General features: G+C 39.3%; 2 protein-coding genes across 3 annotated transcripts in view; both read left to right on the top strand.

Annotated features, from left to right (window-relative positions):
* The window catches only part of eprs1 (glutamyl-prolyl-tRNA synthetase 1), a 31,327-nt gene extending 28,368 nt beyond the window's left edge, over positions 1-2,959 (top strand). For both annotated transcript variants that reach the window (XM_034105371.2, XM_034105380.2), the window contains 4 exons: positions 449-609; positions 1,262-1,340; positions 1,424-1,488; positions 2,133-2,959. In XM_034105371.2, the coding sequence (XP_033961262.1) occupies positions 449-609; positions 1,262-1,340; positions 1,424-1,488; positions 2,133-2,283 (456 nt within the window). In that variant the 3' untranslated portion in view covers positions 2,284-2,959. The remainder of the gene's footprint in view (positions 1-448; positions 610-1,261; positions 1,341-1,423; positions 1,489-2,132) is intronic.
* A 768-nt stretch (positions 2,960-3,727) lies between these two features.
* Positions 3,728-14,977, top strand: glo1 (glyoxalase 1). Its single transcript, XM_034106024.2, has 6 exons — positions 3,728-3,892; positions 12,051-12,133; positions 12,214-12,354; positions 12,442-12,509; positions 12,785-12,874; positions 14,558-14,977. Exons 1-6 carry the CDS (start codon positions 3,824-3,826, stop codon positions 14,647-14,649), a joined length of 543 nt encoding a protein of 180 aa, XP_033961915.1. The 5' UTR covers positions 3,728-3,823; the 3' UTR covers positions 14,650-14,977.
* The last annotated feature ends 6,577 nt before the right edge of the window (positions 14,978-21,554 follow it).

Raw genomic sequence — 21,554 nt, 5'->3', positions numbered from 1 at the left:
TTGGGCAATTGTACTTATGTGCAATATATATATATGATGCTTCATCATTCTTATTATTATTACCCACTGCTGTCCCTTAATTAGACAATTTAACTTTTGTAATAAATCTGTAAATAACTGTGCAATATATAATTCCACTTTGAATATTATCTTCTGGATGCTATCACACTATTGCATACATGCTACACAGATTTGTTTACAATACTGTTACTAGATGTGTAATTTGTTAATTGTAATTTGTGTAGTTTCTATTTTTATCTTTTATTCTTAATTAATATTAAGCTATCTTTGGCTCTTTACTTGCTGTAACAATGTATATTTCCCCTCTGTGGGACAAATAAGGGTATTCTAATTCTGACATTTAATATTAGACTACATATGAAATATAAGGTGATTGCTGTAAAGGCTTTATAATGACACACTGTTTTAATCTGTGTCCCTCCTCCAGGGCGTTCCTATCCGTCTGGAGGTGGGTCCTAAAGACATGCAGCAGCGTCAGTGTGTCGCCGTGAGGAGAGACTCGGGCGCCAAGGTGACGATTCCAGAGGCCGAGGTGGAGACGAAGCTGGTGGCCATGTTGGAAGACATCCAGAGCAGCCTGTTCAAGAAGTGAGACGCAGCACTACACACCAGGGTCTTTTTTTATAATGTCTCACCTACAGAGGGACATTTTTGAAGTGGTCCATCAGCGTCTTTCTTATACAGTAAATGCGATATCTCAAGAACGCCTGCAAGTAATTTCATCAAATTTGGCGATAAAAACGTCCATTTATACACAAGGATGAACTGATTATATTCATACTACACTCGACACATTTTGGGTTTAATATACCCTTATCCCTTAGTAACCATTTTGAAAAACATATATCATTGTGATTATTTTGACTGATATTGCAATTGGGTTTTAATTTATGACATTGGAAGGAATGAGAACATTCATACAATTATCTAATTTTCCTTTAAAAACGTATTTAAATGTGTATTTATGGTTAATGGTTTTCTTTAAAGTCTGTAGAATAGCAGCACGTAAAGAACCTTTTGTTAAGACTTGAGCCAAATTTAGGTCATGCAAGTGCCTAAAGGAAAATATATTTTAAAGTCATCCTGTATCCAAACCAGCTGGGGGCAACATTGTGTTTGAAATGATGCCCAGAGAGACTGCAACAGATGCAGCTGGAAATGAGAACCCACACAATGACAGCAGAATGACGTCCATATACAAACAAGAGAATTGACCAAGTCTGTGTTGTTTGTTTGTCAGAGCGTCAGATGACCTGAACAACAACATGGTGGCTGCAGACACAATGGAAGAGTTCCAGAAAATGTTGGAGCAGGGCAAGGTGAGTAACAAAAGCTAAAAACATGTAACTGTCTCTCCTCTACATGTGTAAATAATTAATAACACATGTATCTCGCTTCACAGATTGTCCAGATCCCCTTCTGTGGGGAAATTGATTGCGAGGATTCGATCAAGAAAACCACTGCCAAGTACGTCCAACACAACACTGTCAACATAACGCTCTCTGACATGTGAAGAGTTAAAGCTTTACACACATTTTGTAAAGGAGCGAAAGACAACCAAGTCACGCATATCATTATCTTTACAGATGAATATATAGATATGAAATAATAAGTGTCACATCATTCAGTAATGGGGTGTGACACGATTCACCGTCTGCTGTTTTATGGTGTCAGTACTAATGCATTTTTTCTGATTTTTATGACAAATGTTCCACCCAGGCACTATACTGAAAACGTTTACAATACATAACCAACTAATCTAAAATAGGAGCGAGTTCAGGCTTTTTACAGAAACATTTACGAGATACAAAATATCTAACACTTCAAGCTAAACGAACCCTAAGTACTAAATAGTCCCAACACATTTATTTAGTCAGTCCAAACTTTGGTTTCATGTAGGTAAGATATAATTAACACAGACACAAGACAAGGGAAGCCAACTGTATACATTCAATATACTTTAAAGTAAAGTATTATGCTATGACAATTTATTTTGGCCATAGCAAGTGTGAGAAATGCAAATTAGATTATTTATCATTTTCATTATTAGATCCCCTCTGGGCTTCCATAGGTATGTAATCCCAACATGTTTGTGCTTTGTCGTCCTGTAGGGACCAGGACCTGGAGCCTGGGGCCCCGTCTATGGGGGCCAAGAGCCTCTGCATCCCCTTCTCTCCCCTGAAGACACTGCAGCCAGGGCAGAAGTGTGTCTGCGGGAAGGAGCCCGCCAAGTACTACACCCTTTTCGGACGCAGCTACTAAACCCCGCTCTGCTGGAGCACGAGGATGATCATCGCAGTGAAAAGGGCTTTCCTTTCGTTTTCTCATGCATTTCTTTATCCTCTCATCTCTTGTCAATGCATAGGGTAACAGAGGTATGACCACGGGGCTGTGGTATTTCAAATGGGAATATGTTTTTTTGTTTGTTTTTAAACACATGTTGGCAATGTTATAATGTAGCTGGAGGAAGGTGGAGGTGAGAGGAACAGTTTACTCTTATTCCGTTTGAAAAGATAATGGTCTGCGCTGTTCACTGTTCACAATCCGTTATTGGGAAAATGTTTGTCATGCTGTCAGGCTTCTACATTGATGATTATAAAATTATAAATGTTTACTATCCTTTCAAACTGAAATGTTTGTATAACTCCCTACTTAGTACTGTCAGGAAAAACCCTGATATATTTGGTTTAAGTATTTGTCAACCCTTATAAACATAAATGGCCCTTTTTTGAAAGAAATAATGAAATCCTGAGAAGCATACCCTCTACTGCCATCTGGGTTAAGTGTCTTGTCCCGTCTCTTGCAGCAAAACAGTCTCAGGAACTCTTGATAAAACGTCCTCAGTTCCACCACAGCCTAATGAAAGAAAACTGTTCATAGTTAATAGTCAGTCATATAGTTCTCTGTTACTACTCAATAAAGTAATTTACATGGCAAACTGTTGTTTTTGTTTTGGATATTTGTTTTGGACTAATGCATTATATCATATTAGCTAAATGAAATCAATATAAAGGGTTACAATCTATGGTTTCAATGCACATTTGTAATTGAGTAACATCGTTTATAGCATAATGTGCTTCACAATCTGAGTAATTACAGTTTTATTGTATTTTAATGTGTATGATTGTGCAGAGAAACTAGTATGTGTATATGTAGTGGGATATGCAAGGTAATTGTTTGTACATTCTGTAGCAAGCTTTCTTGATTACATAATACTGAGCCTGGTGTGCTAAAAGTTAAAAATGGAAACTTCCTGTCTTTATTTTCAAAATAAAAGTTGACGTGGGAAGAGTCTGATCAACTCACGTCAAATGTCCAGAGCAAAAGTACCGACATGGAAAAGGGGCCAATTATGTTGTCCCAAGTTTAGCACTTTCCTAAATAATCCTGAACCAAAATGCATTATACCACTGTGTAAGAAAGCACCTCCATGTTATGGCATTTCACAAGTGTAGCGTCAAAACCTCAAAACATGACAGGGTGCTTTAGCAATTAAAATAAATAATAAAATCCTCACTAAATGTTCAAAATAATCTAGGAATAAAAAATCTAATTAATAGGAAATTACTGTATTTAAAGAACATTCTATAGGCCAATGCATTATCAAGTCAGTTTAAATTATTTGACGTCAATGCTCTGCCAGGTGCGGTCGTGTGGTTAGTACATTCCAATGCCTTTTATTTTGAAGGCCTGTACCAGAAGCTGCTTGTCTTCATCTTCCGTCAGTAGCAGAGCCCCACTCCCTGTCAGTCCGCTTCGCAGAGCTGCGGTCCAACTTTGTACAGTCAGTCTCTGAGCAAAAATGAGCGATAAAGGTCTTTCAGACGAGGCAGCGGCTGCAGCTTGCAAAGATGGAGACCCGGTTACTAAGGTAAGATAACGTCCCTGTTGAAGTTAAACTAAACTTCTACCAGACAGTCAAACCTAGCTCACCCAACAGGCCATCGACTCGCAGATAGGTAAACCAGCTATTCACATTGCCTCCATTATCGGACAGATACGTTTCATCCAACATTTGTGTTGGACCGGTGGATTGTAAACCGGTTATCTGTAACATGATTGCTAATGCTCACGGTGAGTGTCACTGCTACATTTACGTTTCAGGTAACTTTGTTTGTTGTTTTGTTACAGGCGTTTGCTAACGCTCAGAAACAGCTCTCGCGTGGAAAGAAACTCAGAAGTTGGAACGTGATTTAGCATGCGTAGCAACGTGATAGCAACAAGTATGTTAGGAACGCTAAATCTCCCAGATCTCTGAAGAAAGGTGGCGTTAAGGCGCGGCCGGACTTGCATTACTGTCTTGTGGCGAAGAGCAGGCGGGGCTGGCTGATGTGTGCAGTGTCGCTGCAGGGACTAATAACCTGTCAATCTGGCGAACCAACAAGTGTGCTTTGCAATAATCAATATATCCGTTTCTAGAAAATGTTCCTATATTTATATTTGAGTGTATATATATATTCAATGTAATTTCAATCAAACTGTTGTTTTGATAATCTCAAAAATATATTGATAGTACTTTTTATTTTTATTTAACACTGAAGGAAATGTCAACACACTTGATCAACCATGAATTGGTCGACTATGTCCCTCTTGATCGACAATAAATACAAATCGCCAACTGTTTTAATAATCGATCAATCGTACAAACGGCAGCATTTTTTTTTTTTCAGTCCCTTTTTAACAAAGATTTGAAAAACAAAATGCCAATTCATATTTGTAAAAAATATACTTAAAGGGGAAAGGAAACGCCAATTACAGCTATAATATTCCGGTAGTTTATTCATTTTACAATGGATATTGATCGTAATATTTATTGTACATGATATTACTCTCCAAAAGAAAATTAATTATCCGCCGGCTGGGTGGGGAATTCCGGGACCAGGCCGCTGCCATTAGGGGAGTCCCAAATGGTGACGTCACTGGGTGGGTCTTCGCTCCGGGTACCCATACAAGAAGTCAACACAATTTAGCAGATATGGCAACGATGGAGGAATTTTGCAATGAGATCGACGTTTTGAACGATGAATTTGACTATTCGTCGGGAGATGACATTGATGCTGAAGCATCTACAGTTACCAGGCATCCCATGGCCTATGCTTATGAACCGATTCGGTCGAATAGAGTGGCATACGATCCGGAATAAAACAAAACAAAACACACAATGCTAACAGTGAGCCTCTGAATTAGCCCCGAGCGAAAAATGCTAACCTATTACTGCACCGAAAATCACTCCTAGCTCCCTTATTACTTATCCTAGCTGCACATCCGACACATCGTTTATGATCGCAAGGAGACACATAATCTAACGGTGCCCACCTCAACACTGAAAGATACAAACTGAAAGATACAAACTCGAGGTTATCAACAAAAACGTACATCAAAACAAGTGGCGCTAGGTACTAACATACGCCAGGGTAACGGCTTACCTTCCTCATTGTCTGGTCTAAACTGGTCTTCAATGGCATTACAACGATAAAAACGATGATGTAGTTAATCCATAGGTTGATATCCAATGGGGCTGTGTCCCCTTTGAAATGTTCTGATAATAAGCAATACAACTGCAATTCCGTTATCTGCTGTCCGCTCTGTGCGCTCTGGGTCCTGCAATACCATCCATTGAGCACCTAGTCCAGCAATACTAGCCTTTTTAGGGCTGTTTTCGACAGATGAGCGTGTGTATGCCAGTTTAATTAGTTGAGCTATAGAACACCCCCAATTATCAAATAATAATAGCTACCATTTAGTTTGGACGCGATTGCGTTAATTAATAAGTTCACACTGTGTCAGTAAATACATGTGTGAGCTAGTAATCTGGTGCAATATTTACCTCTCTCTCGGCAGCTGAAGCAACTCATTTGGTGGCTCGAACTTCACGTTTGTTGACACTGTCATTGTCTTGCGCGGCCGAGGTGCTGGGACGGTCGGTGTTCCTGACTGCATACGTTGAGAAATCGAATATTGTGGGAACAGATCCTGGCTTCAAATCCGATGTTTTGTATTGAACCAGGCATCCAGACTCATCAAACCTCATTTTGTGGACATAATCGTCATTTTTAAAGTGTTCGCTGCACACACGTGCGTACTGATTCAGCAGCGGACCGTTTCATGGAAATAACTAGGGGTGTAACGGTTCACAAACATTTCGGTTCGGTACGTACCTCGGTTTTTTGGTCACGGTTCGGTTCGGTACGTTTTCGGTACAGCAGAATTTTTTTTCACAAAACAAAACATATATATATATATCTTTTTATTATTATTAAACTGTGAATAATGTATTCACTCAAATAAATACAAAATATAATAAAATAAACATTAAGGTGCAGCATTTCGATGAACTGAAATAATCTATATTTGAACTTTACTGTACAAGTACTCACAAAACATAAACTATTAGTTTTGGGTTTTTAATTATTATTAAACTGTGAATATTCACTCAAATAAATACAAAATATAATCAAATGAACATTAAGGTGCAGCATTTAGATGAACTGAAATTATCTGTATTTGAACTGTACTGTACTAGTACCTAAGCAGCCAGTTTGACATTATGACTTGCTTGTCATTGTATTTTCATGTTGTTTAAAGAAAATGAACTTTTCCACATTGCTTGCCGAAAGGGCAGATCTGCTGGCACTAGCAATGTCTCCTGCTGTGGAGAAAACCCTCTCGCTAGGGACAGAGGTAGCAGATACAGCCAGGTAGCGCTTTGCTAACATGGCAACATAAGGATATTTGGCGTTTGTAATAGCTTTGGCTCGGTCTGAAGTTTTTGCGAGTGGTGGAGGCTCAAATGCTAGCGGGAGTTGGGTTTGCACTTCAGTCTTTTTTCTTTTGGTACCGGTGATATTCACGTTCGGGTGATGCCTTTTCAAGAGTGTGCAAGTTTGATGTATTGCCAGCCGCGTAACCTATTTTAGTTGAACAATGCCGACAAACAGCTTTGGTTTGGTCCACCTGTCTTTGTCCGTCATCCTTGTATGTAACTGCGAAACCAAAATGTTCCCAAACCGGAGACTTCAATGATGCTGGAGGATTTTCGAGCTCAACTTTATCTGCGTTCGCCATTAATTTTCGACAGTTCCTCAAATTACTGACTAAATTTGAACGCATCCCTCTGACCAGCTCTCATAGCATGCCCTCTCATCCAATGAAATGACTTGCTCGCTCTATGACGCGATGAGCCCAATGGGAGCAAATTACTCTGAATGCTGCGACGCAGCACCTGAGATTACTTCCAAGAAGTTGTTCACGTTCTCAATTTTTTACGTTTAACGTTATATTCGTTCGGTACACTTCGGTACACACGTGTACCGAACCGAAGGGCCCGTACCGAATAATTTCGGTACGGGTACGTGTACCGTTACACCCCTAGAAATAACCCATGCTTTGAGCAGCTTCTCATCCATTAGTGGCAGCCTATGGAAATGTACTTCTTCCTTCTTCGTATAAAGTCCATTTGTGCAGCCTGGGGCAATACAATAAACTCCTGACGACGACCGTTTTCTTTTAATGTAAACTACTGGTGCATTGCACGCCATGTTGTTTGTTATTGAGCTTTGGCCCAGGAAGCGTACCCACTCAGTGACGTCACTGGGAAAGTCCCGGAGCAATGGAAGCGCCCATGGTCATTAGGCACGTATTTCAAAAAATAAATTCGCGTATCTCGATCGTTTACATTGGAAATAGACTAGATAAATACATTTCCTAATGGGAATATTGTCGCATTGGAAAGCAGTTTGAAAAGTGTTTCCATTTCCCTTTAAAGGTGGGGTAGGTAAGTTTGAGAAACCGGCTCGAGATCGCTAGAATTTGAAAATACACAACCGGAGAAAATCTGCCATTTCCTTATAGAGCCCCTCCTCCAACACACACGAACGTGCACATGACCAATGAGGGCACGAGATAAGTTTGTGCCCCGATGGAAGGCTGACAGGCAGGTAGGCCATGGATTGGTTGTACTTTTTACAGTATTACGGCTTCTACAGATGAAATTTTTTTATGGATTTGTTGTCAAAGCACTTAAGATATTCATTGCTATCGGGATGTTAAGAGCATTCCATGGAATATAACAAAAAGTGTATCTCGAGCCGGTTTCTGAAACTTACCTACCCCACCTTTAATACAAATGGAAATGTCCTGTTTACTTTGATTTTATACAATTACACCAAATGTAATTAGGTTGTTGGAATGACGAAACAAAACAACAGACCTCTTTTGACCATATTTTCTTTTTTTACATTTTATAAATCTAGGGATTCATAGACTATACCTTTATTGATGTCAGCCATTACACGTTACTACATCTATGCTGCCTGTATTATTCTGCAATATAGACTACCAGTGTTGTAGTCAAGTCACCAATTCACGAGTCCAAGTCACCCTCGAGTCACCACTCTTCGAGTCCGAGTCCAAGTCCGAGTTACCAAGGGAGAGTCGTAGTCGAGTCCGAGTCCAAGTCCGAGTCACCCAAGGAGTGTCCAAGTCGAGTCCGAGTCATCATTACCTGTGTTCGAGTCCGAGTCCAATTCCGAGTCACTTAAGAAGAGTCCAAGTCAAGTCCGAGTCACAAGTCTTCATGTATTAATCTTCGTGGATATATGTTTTGAAATGTAGCTGCTCCTCTACATTGCTGTTATCCTGTCTATTGAACTGCTGTGAAGCGAGTTTGGCTACAATTCTTGTAATAGGTGCTATACAAATATAAAGCTTATTTCTAATATTAATATTATTATTATATATAAATAAACTATATTTAAAATGAGTTACCTTTTAGAGAAGTGATTATATTTGTATGCCAATATTTTCCTATGGTAAAGTTTTCGTTTTGCACTTTTATTTTGATAGTAATAAGATCGGGACTCTTATTTTGAAGGAACTTTTACGGGTTAAATCAGTTTACCATAAAGATTTATCCCCAGAAAGCACATGGCTACTTAGCATGCAAAATGACGTCATTCTGCATGTTAAGTATGTGCTTTCGTTATCGGCTGAATCTTTATTTATTGATTAGATCACGTTACTCTGATGATAGTGTTCAAGACAGCCTATATGTCTGAACTCGATCCTTAGAGTAATGTGTTACGGAGCCTTCTCTTCTATATTGTTTCCACATAACGAGCATTTTGCGCTGCTCTTTTCCAATGTGGAAGCAGAATGTGTGAAAGCATACAGCACGATGCGGGGTGTGTCTGTAGACATCTCTAGACTGGAATAGCGGGGCCCAGTACGTGAACTCGCCATACAGGATAGAGGACATCAGACTCCAGAGAAAATGTGCTCGAGTCCGAGTCCAAGTCGGAGCGTCAATGTACGAGTCGAGTCCGAGTCATCGTGGGGGGGGGAATTCACGAGTCCGAGTCCAAGTCATCCTGTGCGAGAATTCACGAGTCCAAGTCGCGTCAATCAGTGCGCGAGTCCGAGTCGAGTCACGAGTCCCGAAAATCGGCACTCAAGTCCGACTCGAGTCCGAGTCCAGGACTCGAGTACTCCATCTCTGGACACTACTATATACCCAGTAATACAGTGGCGTAACAAGGTTGTGATTGGCCCCGGTGCAAATATTGTTTTGGGACCCCCCCCATCGCCCAAAACATAATCTTATGCTGATGCGCTCAGACACGCACGGACACACACAACCACTCATAAGCTCCACATGTAAGCTATCAACAAGAGCTTGCCCTGGCCTCAGACCACCACAGCCTGACAACGGCACAGCGAACTAATCACACAATCAATTTACAGAATTAATCGAGATTTCGAGGACGATATATGACAAAAAAACGGTCTAATTTCGTCAGTTTAGCTGTTACATCTCCTTGTTCTCTCTTGTCCTTTCTCTTTTGAGCACCGCTCTTGTGCTTTGGTTTGCTGTACATTATAAATGCAAGCTATTGTATTTTTTATAATGCTGCCGAAATTGCTGCTGCTAGCTACAGTACCTATAACTTTTGAGGTTGATTAAACGGTTCGCTCTTCACGCAGGTATCACATGACATGAAAGGGAGCAAGGTCATTGGACAGACAAATTACAGATACATTTAGGTTGCTTGGTTACTTTGAAGACTGCGTGAACCGGTCAATGCCATTGGGGCCCACCAAAAAAAAAAGATATATACAAAACCCCCCCCCAAAAAAACTAATATTTTGTTTGCATGAGCCCCTAGCCGGCTCTGGGCCCCGGTGCGTTGCACCGGCTGCACCATCGATAGTTACTCCACTGCAGTAACACAAGGATCTTTACTTGCTGATGGACGAATAAACATCACCCGTATATCTCCCCAATTGTCCGGACTCCAGTGATTCCCTCTGTTCTGCTAGCCTTTGTTCAAAAAGACTGCTTTACAGAGTCAAGAATGTGTCTACAGTTCAAGTATGAGCCCTGGCAATTCCAGCAGAATCAAAGTTCACATTTGTTAGAATTTTACGTAAGAAATAAGAGACTCTAAAGGATAGACAAACAACTGGAGAAACCTTGTTAACCTCTTGCAGCACAATCCACTTCTCTGCTATTTATAGAGTTTTCCACATAATCTTAAATGTGCCTTAATATGGCTAAATGCACTGCTTCTGTTTCAACCAGGTTTCAACCCATCAACCCTTATTTGTTCTTTTGAAGTCTGCATGAAGTAATGCATTTAGCTAAAAGGTGACACAAATAACTGTTTAAAGATATGGATTTAGTTTACTGGGTAAATGGTTTCGCCACGGCAGTGTTTGGGAGGTTTCTATGGATGTGTTAATGTTTGTGTTCACTTTAAAAATGTGACACGGTAGAAGGAAGAGCACAGGAAAGGGAACTCTGCTAACCACAGAGATAACACTCAACTGTGAAGTCACACACACAGTGGTAGAATGGCTCTACACATACATATTTTAGGATGAAAATGAAAAGTGGTCTCACCAATATTGCAACATGAATGCAGGAAATTACGAGATAATATGTCTGGTGCTAGTTCTTGATGCATTTCGCCTATCAAAATACATTGAAGTGCTACAGGTCTGGTGAGTTCAGAAAAATACTTCAATTTGGTGTAATGCAGCTCTTAAAACCAGGAAAAGTTCAAACAATATCAAAAATCTAAGACAATATCTAGTCTGAACTCACCATATGAGTAAAATATTAATATATTGACCAGCCATACATCCATGGACAAACACAATTTATATAAAAAACACTTTTTTTAAACTTCAGTCTGTCACCACTTGCTTTTGCATGGAACATCATCCTACGCCATCACTGTCTTTGCATGTGTTTGCATTGAAAACTAGGAAGTAAATGTGTTTTGTCCAAGCAGTCCTGATCGTTCAGGTATATTTTTTCAGGAGGTGAAGCTCACACAGCTCAGTTGCACAGAGGTGCAGTTTGGCTGATGTCTTTCTTCACGACTCAGTGCCAGGATACAAATGTTCCCCTGCTTGCACTCAGACACAGCAAAGGAATCTTCTGCCCTTCAAACATAGTTGTTGTGAACATTTCTCTGTTAACACTTTTTTTTCTTAAATACTACACTGCTTCATATTTCACATCTGTAACTATTGCTGTAGCCGAAACCAAGTAAAACTAAATCTTTAATAAGTGTTTTTGTATTTTATTTCAAACACACTTCAATTCACATACACGTACACGTACACGTACACGCTGTATTTGTGAGATTTTCTTGCATACCAGGAAAACAAGTGACCACGCATTTTTACAATGGTTATTAATAATATCATATTAATATTAACAATGAAGACTTGATTCGTACAGTACCCTTTAATATAATAAATAAAGCACGAGTCTTCATTTAAATAACATCAAATACAAAACACTTAGTAAAATACCAGCTGTCTTACTATTTAGATCTAGAATATAGAATGAAAAGCATAAGATTTAAAGAAAACCCACTGAAATATAATAATGCAAATAATATTAAAATCAGGATGCATTTATTTTTCTGCATCAGTCGTGGTTATTATTTGTTAGTGCTGCACTTGACTTCCAGTGTTCTGTGTATGTAAAGCTCTGGTATTGTGTTCCTGTGTTTCAGGATTTCATGATGCAGCAGACCATGCTGCGAGTCAAAGATCCAGTTAAATCGTTGGACTTTTACACCAGAATCCTTGGCATGACGTGAGTACTAGTTTTTAAGTGTTGACTTGACTTATATCCACTTTAAACACACGATTCCTAAAAAACTCTCACTCTTACAGGCTCCTGCAAAAGTTCGACTTCCCCTCCATGCGTTTCTCTCTCTTCTTCTTGGGCTTCGAGGACAAAAAGGAGATTCCTACAGAGGTGAAGGAAAAGACGGCGTGGACTTTTTCAAGAAGAGCCACCATTGAGTTGACACAGTAAGGCTCGACCCTACCTTTTTGTCTCCTTCCTCCTTTGTACTTTTCTTTTCTTACCATTTTTGTATTCGTCGCTCTGCCTTTCAGTAACTGGGGCTCTGAGGCCGATGAGAGCCAGTCCTATCACAATGGAAACTCAGATCCACGTGGCTTTGGTAAGATTTCTCCCTGTTTTTAAAGTGAAACAAAATGTCTTGTTTGAAAGCCTACAGCATATATGATGGCATAGACTTGAAATGTAGGAGAATAGTATAACACTCTTTATAAAATGTCCATTTAACATTTAAAGGATATACTGTTTGCTTTTTGTCTGTTGTTGTTAATGTGTGAGAATCTCTGAACATGTATTGGCTCACTGGAGCAAACTACACTATGGCTAACAGTCTGAATCCATAGTAAAGTGTCTATATGTCTACCTGGCATTTAACAGGACACATAGGAATTGCAGTTCCTGACGTCTACGCTGCCTGCAAACTGTTTGAAGAACAAGGAGTCACATTTGTCAAGAAGCCAGATGATGGTAAGATGTGAAGCGTTAGTGAAACCCAGGGTCATAGACGGGTTAAATACATAAAAACTGACAGCCTGCGTAGTAGATATTTTTCTTTCTTGCTCCATTAGGTTTTTTTAGTTGGCTTGTGCCCTTAAAATGAAAAGCAATTACAATTGAAATATGGGCTGATGCCATTCTATTCAAGAATAAAATAAGCCCTTAAGTATACTACAATAGATGTTAACATTTTCATTGTTCACTGTTGTTTATCTTCAGTTGTATTCACCTCTCCCCAATAATATCAAAGCAATGTGATTTTATTTTTTGGAACTAATAGTATTTGTACACATTTTAATGTAAGAGGGAATTATTATTATGATATATTTCCCTAATATACTGAAAAATATGAATATACCTTCAATTGACCTTCCCCAAAGCCTCATCTTATTCTTTTACTTCACTAGGGCGCTTCCACATTGATTCATTTGGTGGGTCAGTGAGCTAAGGTGCTATTACTTTGCCAAGCTTTAGTAACCATTTTCTACTCCAAATGAGCTGTTTTTAAACTTCTTAATACAATTTTATTAAGTTTTGATACTTTTTTTTGCAAGAAAGTTAGCAATTCGATACTAATGAGTTCATCCAAATAATGCATACGTGGGAATGTACACTGAAGTTTGGAGCTGTTAGAAGCTGCTGGCTGTGTGAGAGTATTAGTAAAAGCAAATGTCACCAATGTTTCTTCATAATAACTTACTGCCAGAACCGTAGACATTTCCGCACTGTAAGTTTAACCATAGGGTATCAAATAATAATAATAATTTAAACTATGACAGTTAGTGGCTAATGTTCACTAACTAGCTTCAAAGTTGGGTAGCTAACGTAAGCTAGCTTGGTAAGTAGATGGGTAAGTAGATAACATTTGCTAGCTAGTTTCATAGATAGCGAATGTTTGCTAGTAAGCTTAATGGCACAACATTTTTCCCTAGATGGCTTGTTTGATGGGTAATTAACGTTAGCTAGCTTGTTTAGTTGATAGCACCTGTTTTCTAGCTATTTTGATAGATAGCTAATGTTTGCTAGCTATCTAAATGGTACACTCAATATTTGTTTCTGTGGACATACAGGATTTGTATTTTGAAAAGTATTTTTTTTTAACTTTTTTTTTAAATTATATTTTTTATTATATCATAACTTAGTACTTTTTTTCAACATATGTAACATTAAGCTGTCTGTGGCTCTTTCCTGCTGTAACGATGCAAATTTCCCCTCTGTGGGACTAATAAAGGTATTCTGATTCTGATAGGTCAATCATTCTAGTAATAGTTATTACAAAACCACTGTAGACATTTGGCTTAGACCAGCTGAGCTGATATGCCTTGTACTTTTGTAGTTTCTCAAAGAGGAACCATCTATTCTACACGAAGAGATACTACAGAGTTAATCAAAATATCCTCATATGAGATCTCAGGCCATTTTTACGTCGTCCTTCCAGCCACTAACTGAGGATAAATGCTGTTAAACCATCAGTAGATACAGTGTAGCTGTGAATGTTGCCAAGTACAAATAATTGCTTACAACGCTGTTAAGTTAAGAACTAACACATTGCGTTCAAATCTGGAGGAGTACACTTCACTGCACACTTGCTGAAACCTGAATTTCAAAAGGTTTTTTTCACATGTATTCATACTTATTTTTTTTGCACCCCAGGTAAAATGAAAGGCCTTGCATTCATTCAGGACCCTGATGGATACTGGATTGAGATCCTGAGTCCTAACAACATGGTGTCCATAACCTCCTAAAAACTCTGACATCATCATGTCTGTGTGCACAGCCTGCTGCAGTGCACACAGACAGGACCTGCTGCAGCTTCGCCCGGAGAGCAGAGCGTCGGGTTTAGCGAAGAATTTAGCAGCATGCGCCAGAGAGCTGAGGGAAATGGAGCGGGATGCACACAGGCTCTCAATGTGCCCTGGCACAGGCTGGACTTATTCAATACCTGAGTTATTGTTAAGACTGTCAACTACCTTGTGTAGCTGTTGTCTACCATCATCAGTTTGTATGTGTCTTCAAGTGATGCTAAAATAAAGCTGTATTACCGTGTAATAAATGTGAAAGCCACCATTTAAACACATTTGTGATTTCTTGAAATATTGAGAGACAAAGCAAAAAGTAATGTAAAAAGTCATTTCTGCCATGGGATTACTATCAGGATTATAATAAACTGACCTGGGTTGTTGCAGTTCAGTCATAAAGGTTTCAACATATTCCAAATTCATTAGTGCTCATCACTCTGTTGAAAATCATTCTGCTTTGATTGTTCAAAATTGGAGATTGAAAACTAAAAACTCTAATTATGTTGATAATATTTAACTTATGTTCAAATGTCTGGTTGTTTGTGAGCTTTCTTATTGTAAGTCTATTGCATTTATTTTTATAATGAACCAGGTTCAAATGTAATGCCAAACATTTCAAATGCCATTTTAGAATGTATGTTTACAATCTCACGTTTACATTTGGACTCAAATCTGAGCTATCAAGATAATGTAGATAATATTTGGTGACATTTGAACCAAATAGGAAAGTGCCCGATGGACTGACTGTACAAATTACTTCCCTAACATGTGTTTAGTGAAAATTGACATTTTTGACACTCTTACTCAAAGCAGAAAAGGTAAACCATTTGTCTGGTAAACAGAACATTTTTGGCTCAAATCCCAGCTGTGCCGGCTTAAAAAATCTAACAGAAAGACAAACATCCCTTTGATATCAGGGGCCCGTACTACGAAGCTGGTTCAACCTAACCTGGATATGTTTGAGTTAGCTGGTTGGCCTAATCCAAAACATACGCGCTCTCGCTAAACGGTACTACGACGCGGGTATTTTCTGTATTTCCTTTCTCCTGTAATATGACTTGATCGCTTTAAACTCCGCACACTGAGCTCTGATTGGTCAGCAGGCGGTGCTTTCACTGAGTTGAGCTCTTAGCCTGCAACCTAACCTGGGGGGTATACTGCGAAGCAGGATTTTCGCTTAGCCGGCTAAATTCAGGGAAAACTCCGGCTTTCCGGTCATCCGAAGCTGGTTCTCTTTTTAGCAGGCTAGATCTCCATGGTAATATATGCTAAGCAGCTAACCTGGTCGGGACCAGGTTAGGTTGCAGGCTAAGAGCTCAACTCAGTGAAAGCACCGCCTGCTGACCAATCAGAGCTCAGTGTGCCGAGTTTAAAGCGATCAAGTCATATTACATTAGAAAGGAAATACAGAAAAACTGCCGTCGCAGGAAAGACGGCCGGCAAAAATCACCGACTGTGTGAACGTGAACATTAATAGAATATCACCTCCCATCTTCAGAGCAATCTGACTATTATAACATTAGCGTTAAGAAAGCTTACTTAAATATCGGCCACAACATAAGTAACCGGATCAGAGTAACATTAAGTACAGTCTGCGGCATATCACTTCATAATGTATCATATCTCTCCTTATCTGAGTCAGCTGAGCCGTATCTGGCCGTGCAACACTCACAGTGTCACATACTGTATGCAGAAGTATTATTTTAAGCAACACATAAGTTGACGAAACACTCGAGACAAATGTAATTGAAGTCAGATCGTGTGTTAGACGGGGCAGTGATATCATAAACCTGTTAATGTACGCATTCAAACACTTTTTCTTTTGCCAGCTGTATTCACCTTGCAGGTGCAGCTATGTGGCTTTTATCCTGGATAAAGTGTTTAAGTCATGGATGTTTAAAGTTTAACTTCTTCATTTTTGACTAGTATTAAAGTTCACTTTTCATTCAGGAAGTATGACGCTGCGCTGTCAGTGCGCTTCTCCATGTTTGTGATTGGTCGAATGCTCCAAATACCACCCCTTTCATGTGAACGCGCACCTCACTAGATAGGACACGGCTGGCTTGAGCGATCCACTTGATAACCAGCGTCGTAGTACAGTTTAGCGAGATCGCGTATGTTTTGGATTAGGCCAACCGGCTAACTCAAACATATCCAGGTTAGGTTGAACCAGGTTCGTAGTATAGGCCCCTGGTCCCGACCAGGTTAGCCACTAAGCATAAGTTACCATGGAGATCTAGCCTGCTAAAAAGAGAACCAGCTTCGTAGGACCGGAAAGCCGGAGTTTTCCCTGAATTTAGCCGGCTAAGCGAAAATCCTGCTTCGTCGTATACCCCCCGGGTTTAATTTTTGCAACCATTTGCTTAACGTAGTTAATAAGGTAGGCTACTAGCTCTGGTGGCCTGAACTGTAGTCACATATCTATATTGTATGGCATCTAAATCAATTTATTTTAAGTACATTTCAGTGTGTCTGTTTTGTTTTGACTTCTTGCAAAAATAATATACAAATATAAAGGAAGGCTTAATGTTTAAGGCAAATGGAAAGAGATGCTTGTTTTGTCGGTTGAGGATAACTGCTGTGCATCATTTAAGATGTTTGACTAATGATAAGATAAATTGAAGATTTAGTTTGTGTATGGTGAAGGCCAAAGTTGTTTCAATGCATGGCTCTGATTGGTCCGTTTAGGTAGAAATCATCTGATCTCCGATACGTCATGTTGGGGAATTTGTAACAAAAGGTCCTATATAATCCACAGCTCTGCCTTTAAAGAAGAAGCATCCCTTCTCTTTTCAGTAAATATCCCCGAGGCTGAGATCTCTTTGTTGGTGCCGTCATTTATGGTGAGTGTTAACATATAAACAGCCTTGGTTTTATAGAAAAAGTAGTTTTTATGTTCAATGTTTTTGGTATGACCCTTGGCATTTGATCCTGCTGCTCTGTCATAGTAGTTTTTTTATAAAAAAAATTGTGAAAATTGCAATTAGCTTTTGTTGACTGTGGCTAAAAGTGACCAGATAATTTGTCTCAAAGTGGAGCTGTATAAATAAAAGGATGATTGAGAAACTAATTAAAACATATTTAAATTAAAGTAACCTAGTTGTTATTATTGTTGTAATCCCTGAAAGGTGACCTAAGTGTACTTTGTAGCCTTTTTGCAGACAACATGGAGAAAAAGATCCTTCTTCTTCTCCCCCTCGTCTTCTTCGTTCTCTCCACTCCTCCGCATGCAGCGACTTTCAGAGTTGTCCCCATATTTGACAAGCTTGACTGGGATGCTGCCCGGGCACACTGCAGAGAGCACTATAGCGACTTGTTCAACGTCAGAAATCAAGCCCAGGCCGACATGATTGCTCCGTACAAAGGCTGGATTGGAATGAGATGGAGGTCAGATCACTGGAGATTGTCCAGAAAAGATGAGAAAGCTGTCTTCAAGAAGTTCAAATCTGGTGGGTTGGAAGGAAGATAAGTATACTTACCTAGTTTGTTCTGCTTCCATTCAGTGTACACTTGCTACTTTTATGGCAACCAAATGGCCATATAAATATTTAAAAGAATCATGAACATTGGGCCTATCATTAAAATCAGGTTTACCAGAATGCAATCATGTCTATGTTACAAGAGAGACTGTAATTTCAGACTCTATCTTTTTGCTTTTGTAGGTGAACCAGCCTCTGATGGGTACTGTGCTGAGAGCCATGATGAAACCGAATGGCACAGTCATTTATGCTCTCAAATTGACTCCTTCATATGTGAAGACAGACTGAATCTGGCGCAGGAGGAGAAGACATGGGAAGAGGCCTTGCAGCACTGTAGATAGCTGCAGGATGGTGGCTTATCTGCATACGACCTCGCCAGTCTGCCAGGACAACATCAAACTGTGTTGGACAGAATGAAGTTAGGAGGACTGGACCCAAACACCAAGGGGGTTTGATGTTTTTCTGTTTGTGTGCTTGTGTGCTCGTTGTTAGATGTTGTCACTGTAACTGTCCTGTGATAAGGAATAGTTTCTAGTTAGCTTAGCGTAGCAGAAAGACTGGAATTAATTGGAAACAGCTAGCCTGGCTCTGTTCAGGCTCACAGCACCTCTTAAGGTCACTTTGTAACATCCATTTGTTTATTGGGGGTCATGGGATGGACAATTTTTTGGCAATTCAGAGTAACCTTCTGGATTCTCTGTTGGTTGCCCAGATACACATTGCAGTCATGTCACAACATTGAGGCTGTATTATATTTTAGCTTTTGAGTTATAAAAATAACGGCTGGCTGTAGCTCAGGTCAGATATATCAGTGATTTTTTATGAAGATGAAAATGTCTTCCAATGTCTGTCAGATTCATCTAAATACAAATCTAATACCGACACTTATACAATTTATTCAGTCAATCTAAAATACACAAATTGTCTAAAACCAATACGGAAGCCAAGAACAGCCATGTTTGCAATTTTGGCTCATTTTTTGTTGTAAAAACAAAAACCTGTTATCATGAGAAATCATAAAGTTGTTCTCTAACACAGGCAGAAATTGCATTATGTAATTATGTTACAGCTAACGAGCAGACCATCAATGTGGCAAACAAAAAAAGTAGTTTTTCCTTAATCCTGAGAAATAATATGTATTTTTTTGTGATAAATAATTCAAATATCTTGATAAATCTACCTAATTTTCTCAAACATCAGCATAAATTAACCCTTTGTTATAAAAACAAACCTTGTTATCTTGAGTTCAACAAAATAATTATCTTCCTAACTTGATTCCAGGATGGCCGTTTTCCACTTCCGTAGAAATACTCACATTTAGGCTGTTAACATGTTCTAGAAGACTGGCAGTCTAGGTAATTATTCCAAGTAGGAACACCAGGTTCCTCTCTCTTCCTTCAGTTCTGCATCATTTGAAGTGAGTGTGCAGCAGTAATTGAGCGTCTAAAAGTAGTTTTCTGTGTATACAGATACTAATTGTTTCTGTTGTTTCCTGTAGATGTGGGTTGGACTGCGATTCCTGGCTGGTGAGTGGCTGTGGATGGACGGAACAAGGGCACATTCGCCCAATCTGTGTCCTGACCAGCAGCAGCACTGTGGTGCCTTGGGTTATGATAGCCAAGGCTGGAAGACATTGAACTGCAGTGAGACAAGAAACTTCATCTGCAACATCAGAGAATAAACGCTGGGAGAGAAATCAGATTGGATCTCCACCATGGAGCCCTTATATGAAAGAGCCTATAATCTTAGACAAAAAACTATTTTTATGTTGGTAAAATCCTCCAAAAATCTTAATTTACCTACATTCTTATGCAAATGTTTGCAAGAGATCTTCAGGAACATTGCAGATGTAAACAAACCGTTTGACATCATAAACTTGAAATAGTTATTTTTATTTATTTATTTAATCGTTTATTTGGCAGGGACAATGCACAGTAATGAACACTTAAAACATTCAAATGTATCAAGCGTAACAGTTCCAGATTTAGCTTTGAGCTAATTTCCATCCGCAGCCCCTCACATAAAACATTTTTTAGTTCTTGTCTTACGATATTATAATAAAAAGATCTGTCAATAAATGTGAGACTACTGTTTTTGACTTTTGGAGTCATCAAGATCATAGTGTTAACTTTAAGTTGTAAGTTGCTCATGTCTATATTAACAGTCTGTAAGTAGATTATTTTCATTTGTGTCATAAAATATATACAGTACCTTCACCTCATTTATAGTATAACTAATTCATAAGGTAGAGGCAAATCATCTGATCTTATTGACACAGAACATATTTCCTATATTCTCTCTGTATTGAAACTGCTTGGGAATGTCTGCAATACAAATGATCTCCCTGTGTGACTGTTTGTCACTGGAGGGTTCTCTTATCCAAGACACGGTGGATCCATGGTATGTTTAAACTAAGGGAACATTCAGTATGTTGCAGAGATCTACAATGGTGTTACTAATGTATCATACTTTAGGCATTTAATATCAGCAATTTAATTGGATTCTTTATTTATCTGTGAATTACTCTGTTATTGTTATCCTTAAATATTTAGAACAGGCTTGTGAAAGAGTTCAGTTTTCTTTATTTGTCAGACACATCACCGTAAATAAAGTCATACCTACAGCCTTTGGCCTATCTCCTTTTCATGTGTGTACAGTAGTGTATTATATCCTGAAATGTTGACTTACAATAAATGTTTCTGACATCCGGGAAGAACACACTTCATGATTAAAGCACAGAGAAAAGGGAGATGGAGTCAGTCCAATCCGATTTCACCTTAAACCCTCAATATGTAGCATGATATGAGGTAAAGCAGTGTCTCATCCCAGAGGCTGCATCCATCCTGCAATCAGGAACTTACAATGCTGTCCAAACTTCCCCGAGTGATTTTACACCATTCATTCCTTAGTATATGCGATGAAGATAACAATCAAAGTGACCCTGAATGACCTGATCATCATTTTACAGCAGGATGGGCACAATGGTCAGGGATTTAAAGACCCAGAACTCCTTTGTTACCCCGATGAAATGATAGAAACTGTTAAATAACAACAGTTGGTTAATGGTAGGAACTGTATGCATCGCTAAGGTTAATTTAAAGGGGACCTATCATGCAAATGCACTTTTGTACGTCTTTCATACATGAATATGTGTCCCCGGTGTGTCAGGGAACTCACCAAGTGTCAGAAAACACAACCCTCTCTCTTTTCCTCCATACGCAAATCTCTAAAAACGGAGCTCAGACGGACATGCCGGGGCAAAGCCGAGAAGGGGGACTCGGGCGGACGGCCCGGGGGAACAGCAGAAGCCGAGAAGGGGGACTCAGGCAGACGGCCCGGGGGCAAGGCATAGTTCGTGGTGGGGGTCTCAGG

The sequence above is a fragment of the Pseudochaenichthys georgianus genome, chromosome 3, assembly GCF_902827115.2.
Source record: "Pseudochaenichthys georgianus chromosome 3, fPseGeo1.2, whole genome shotgun sequence".
Lineage (NCBI taxonomy): Eukaryota > Metazoa > Chordata > Actinopteri > Perciformes > Channichthyidae > Pseudochaenichthys > Pseudochaenichthys georgianus.
This window is presented reverse-complemented; position numbering and strand designations above follow the sequence as displayed.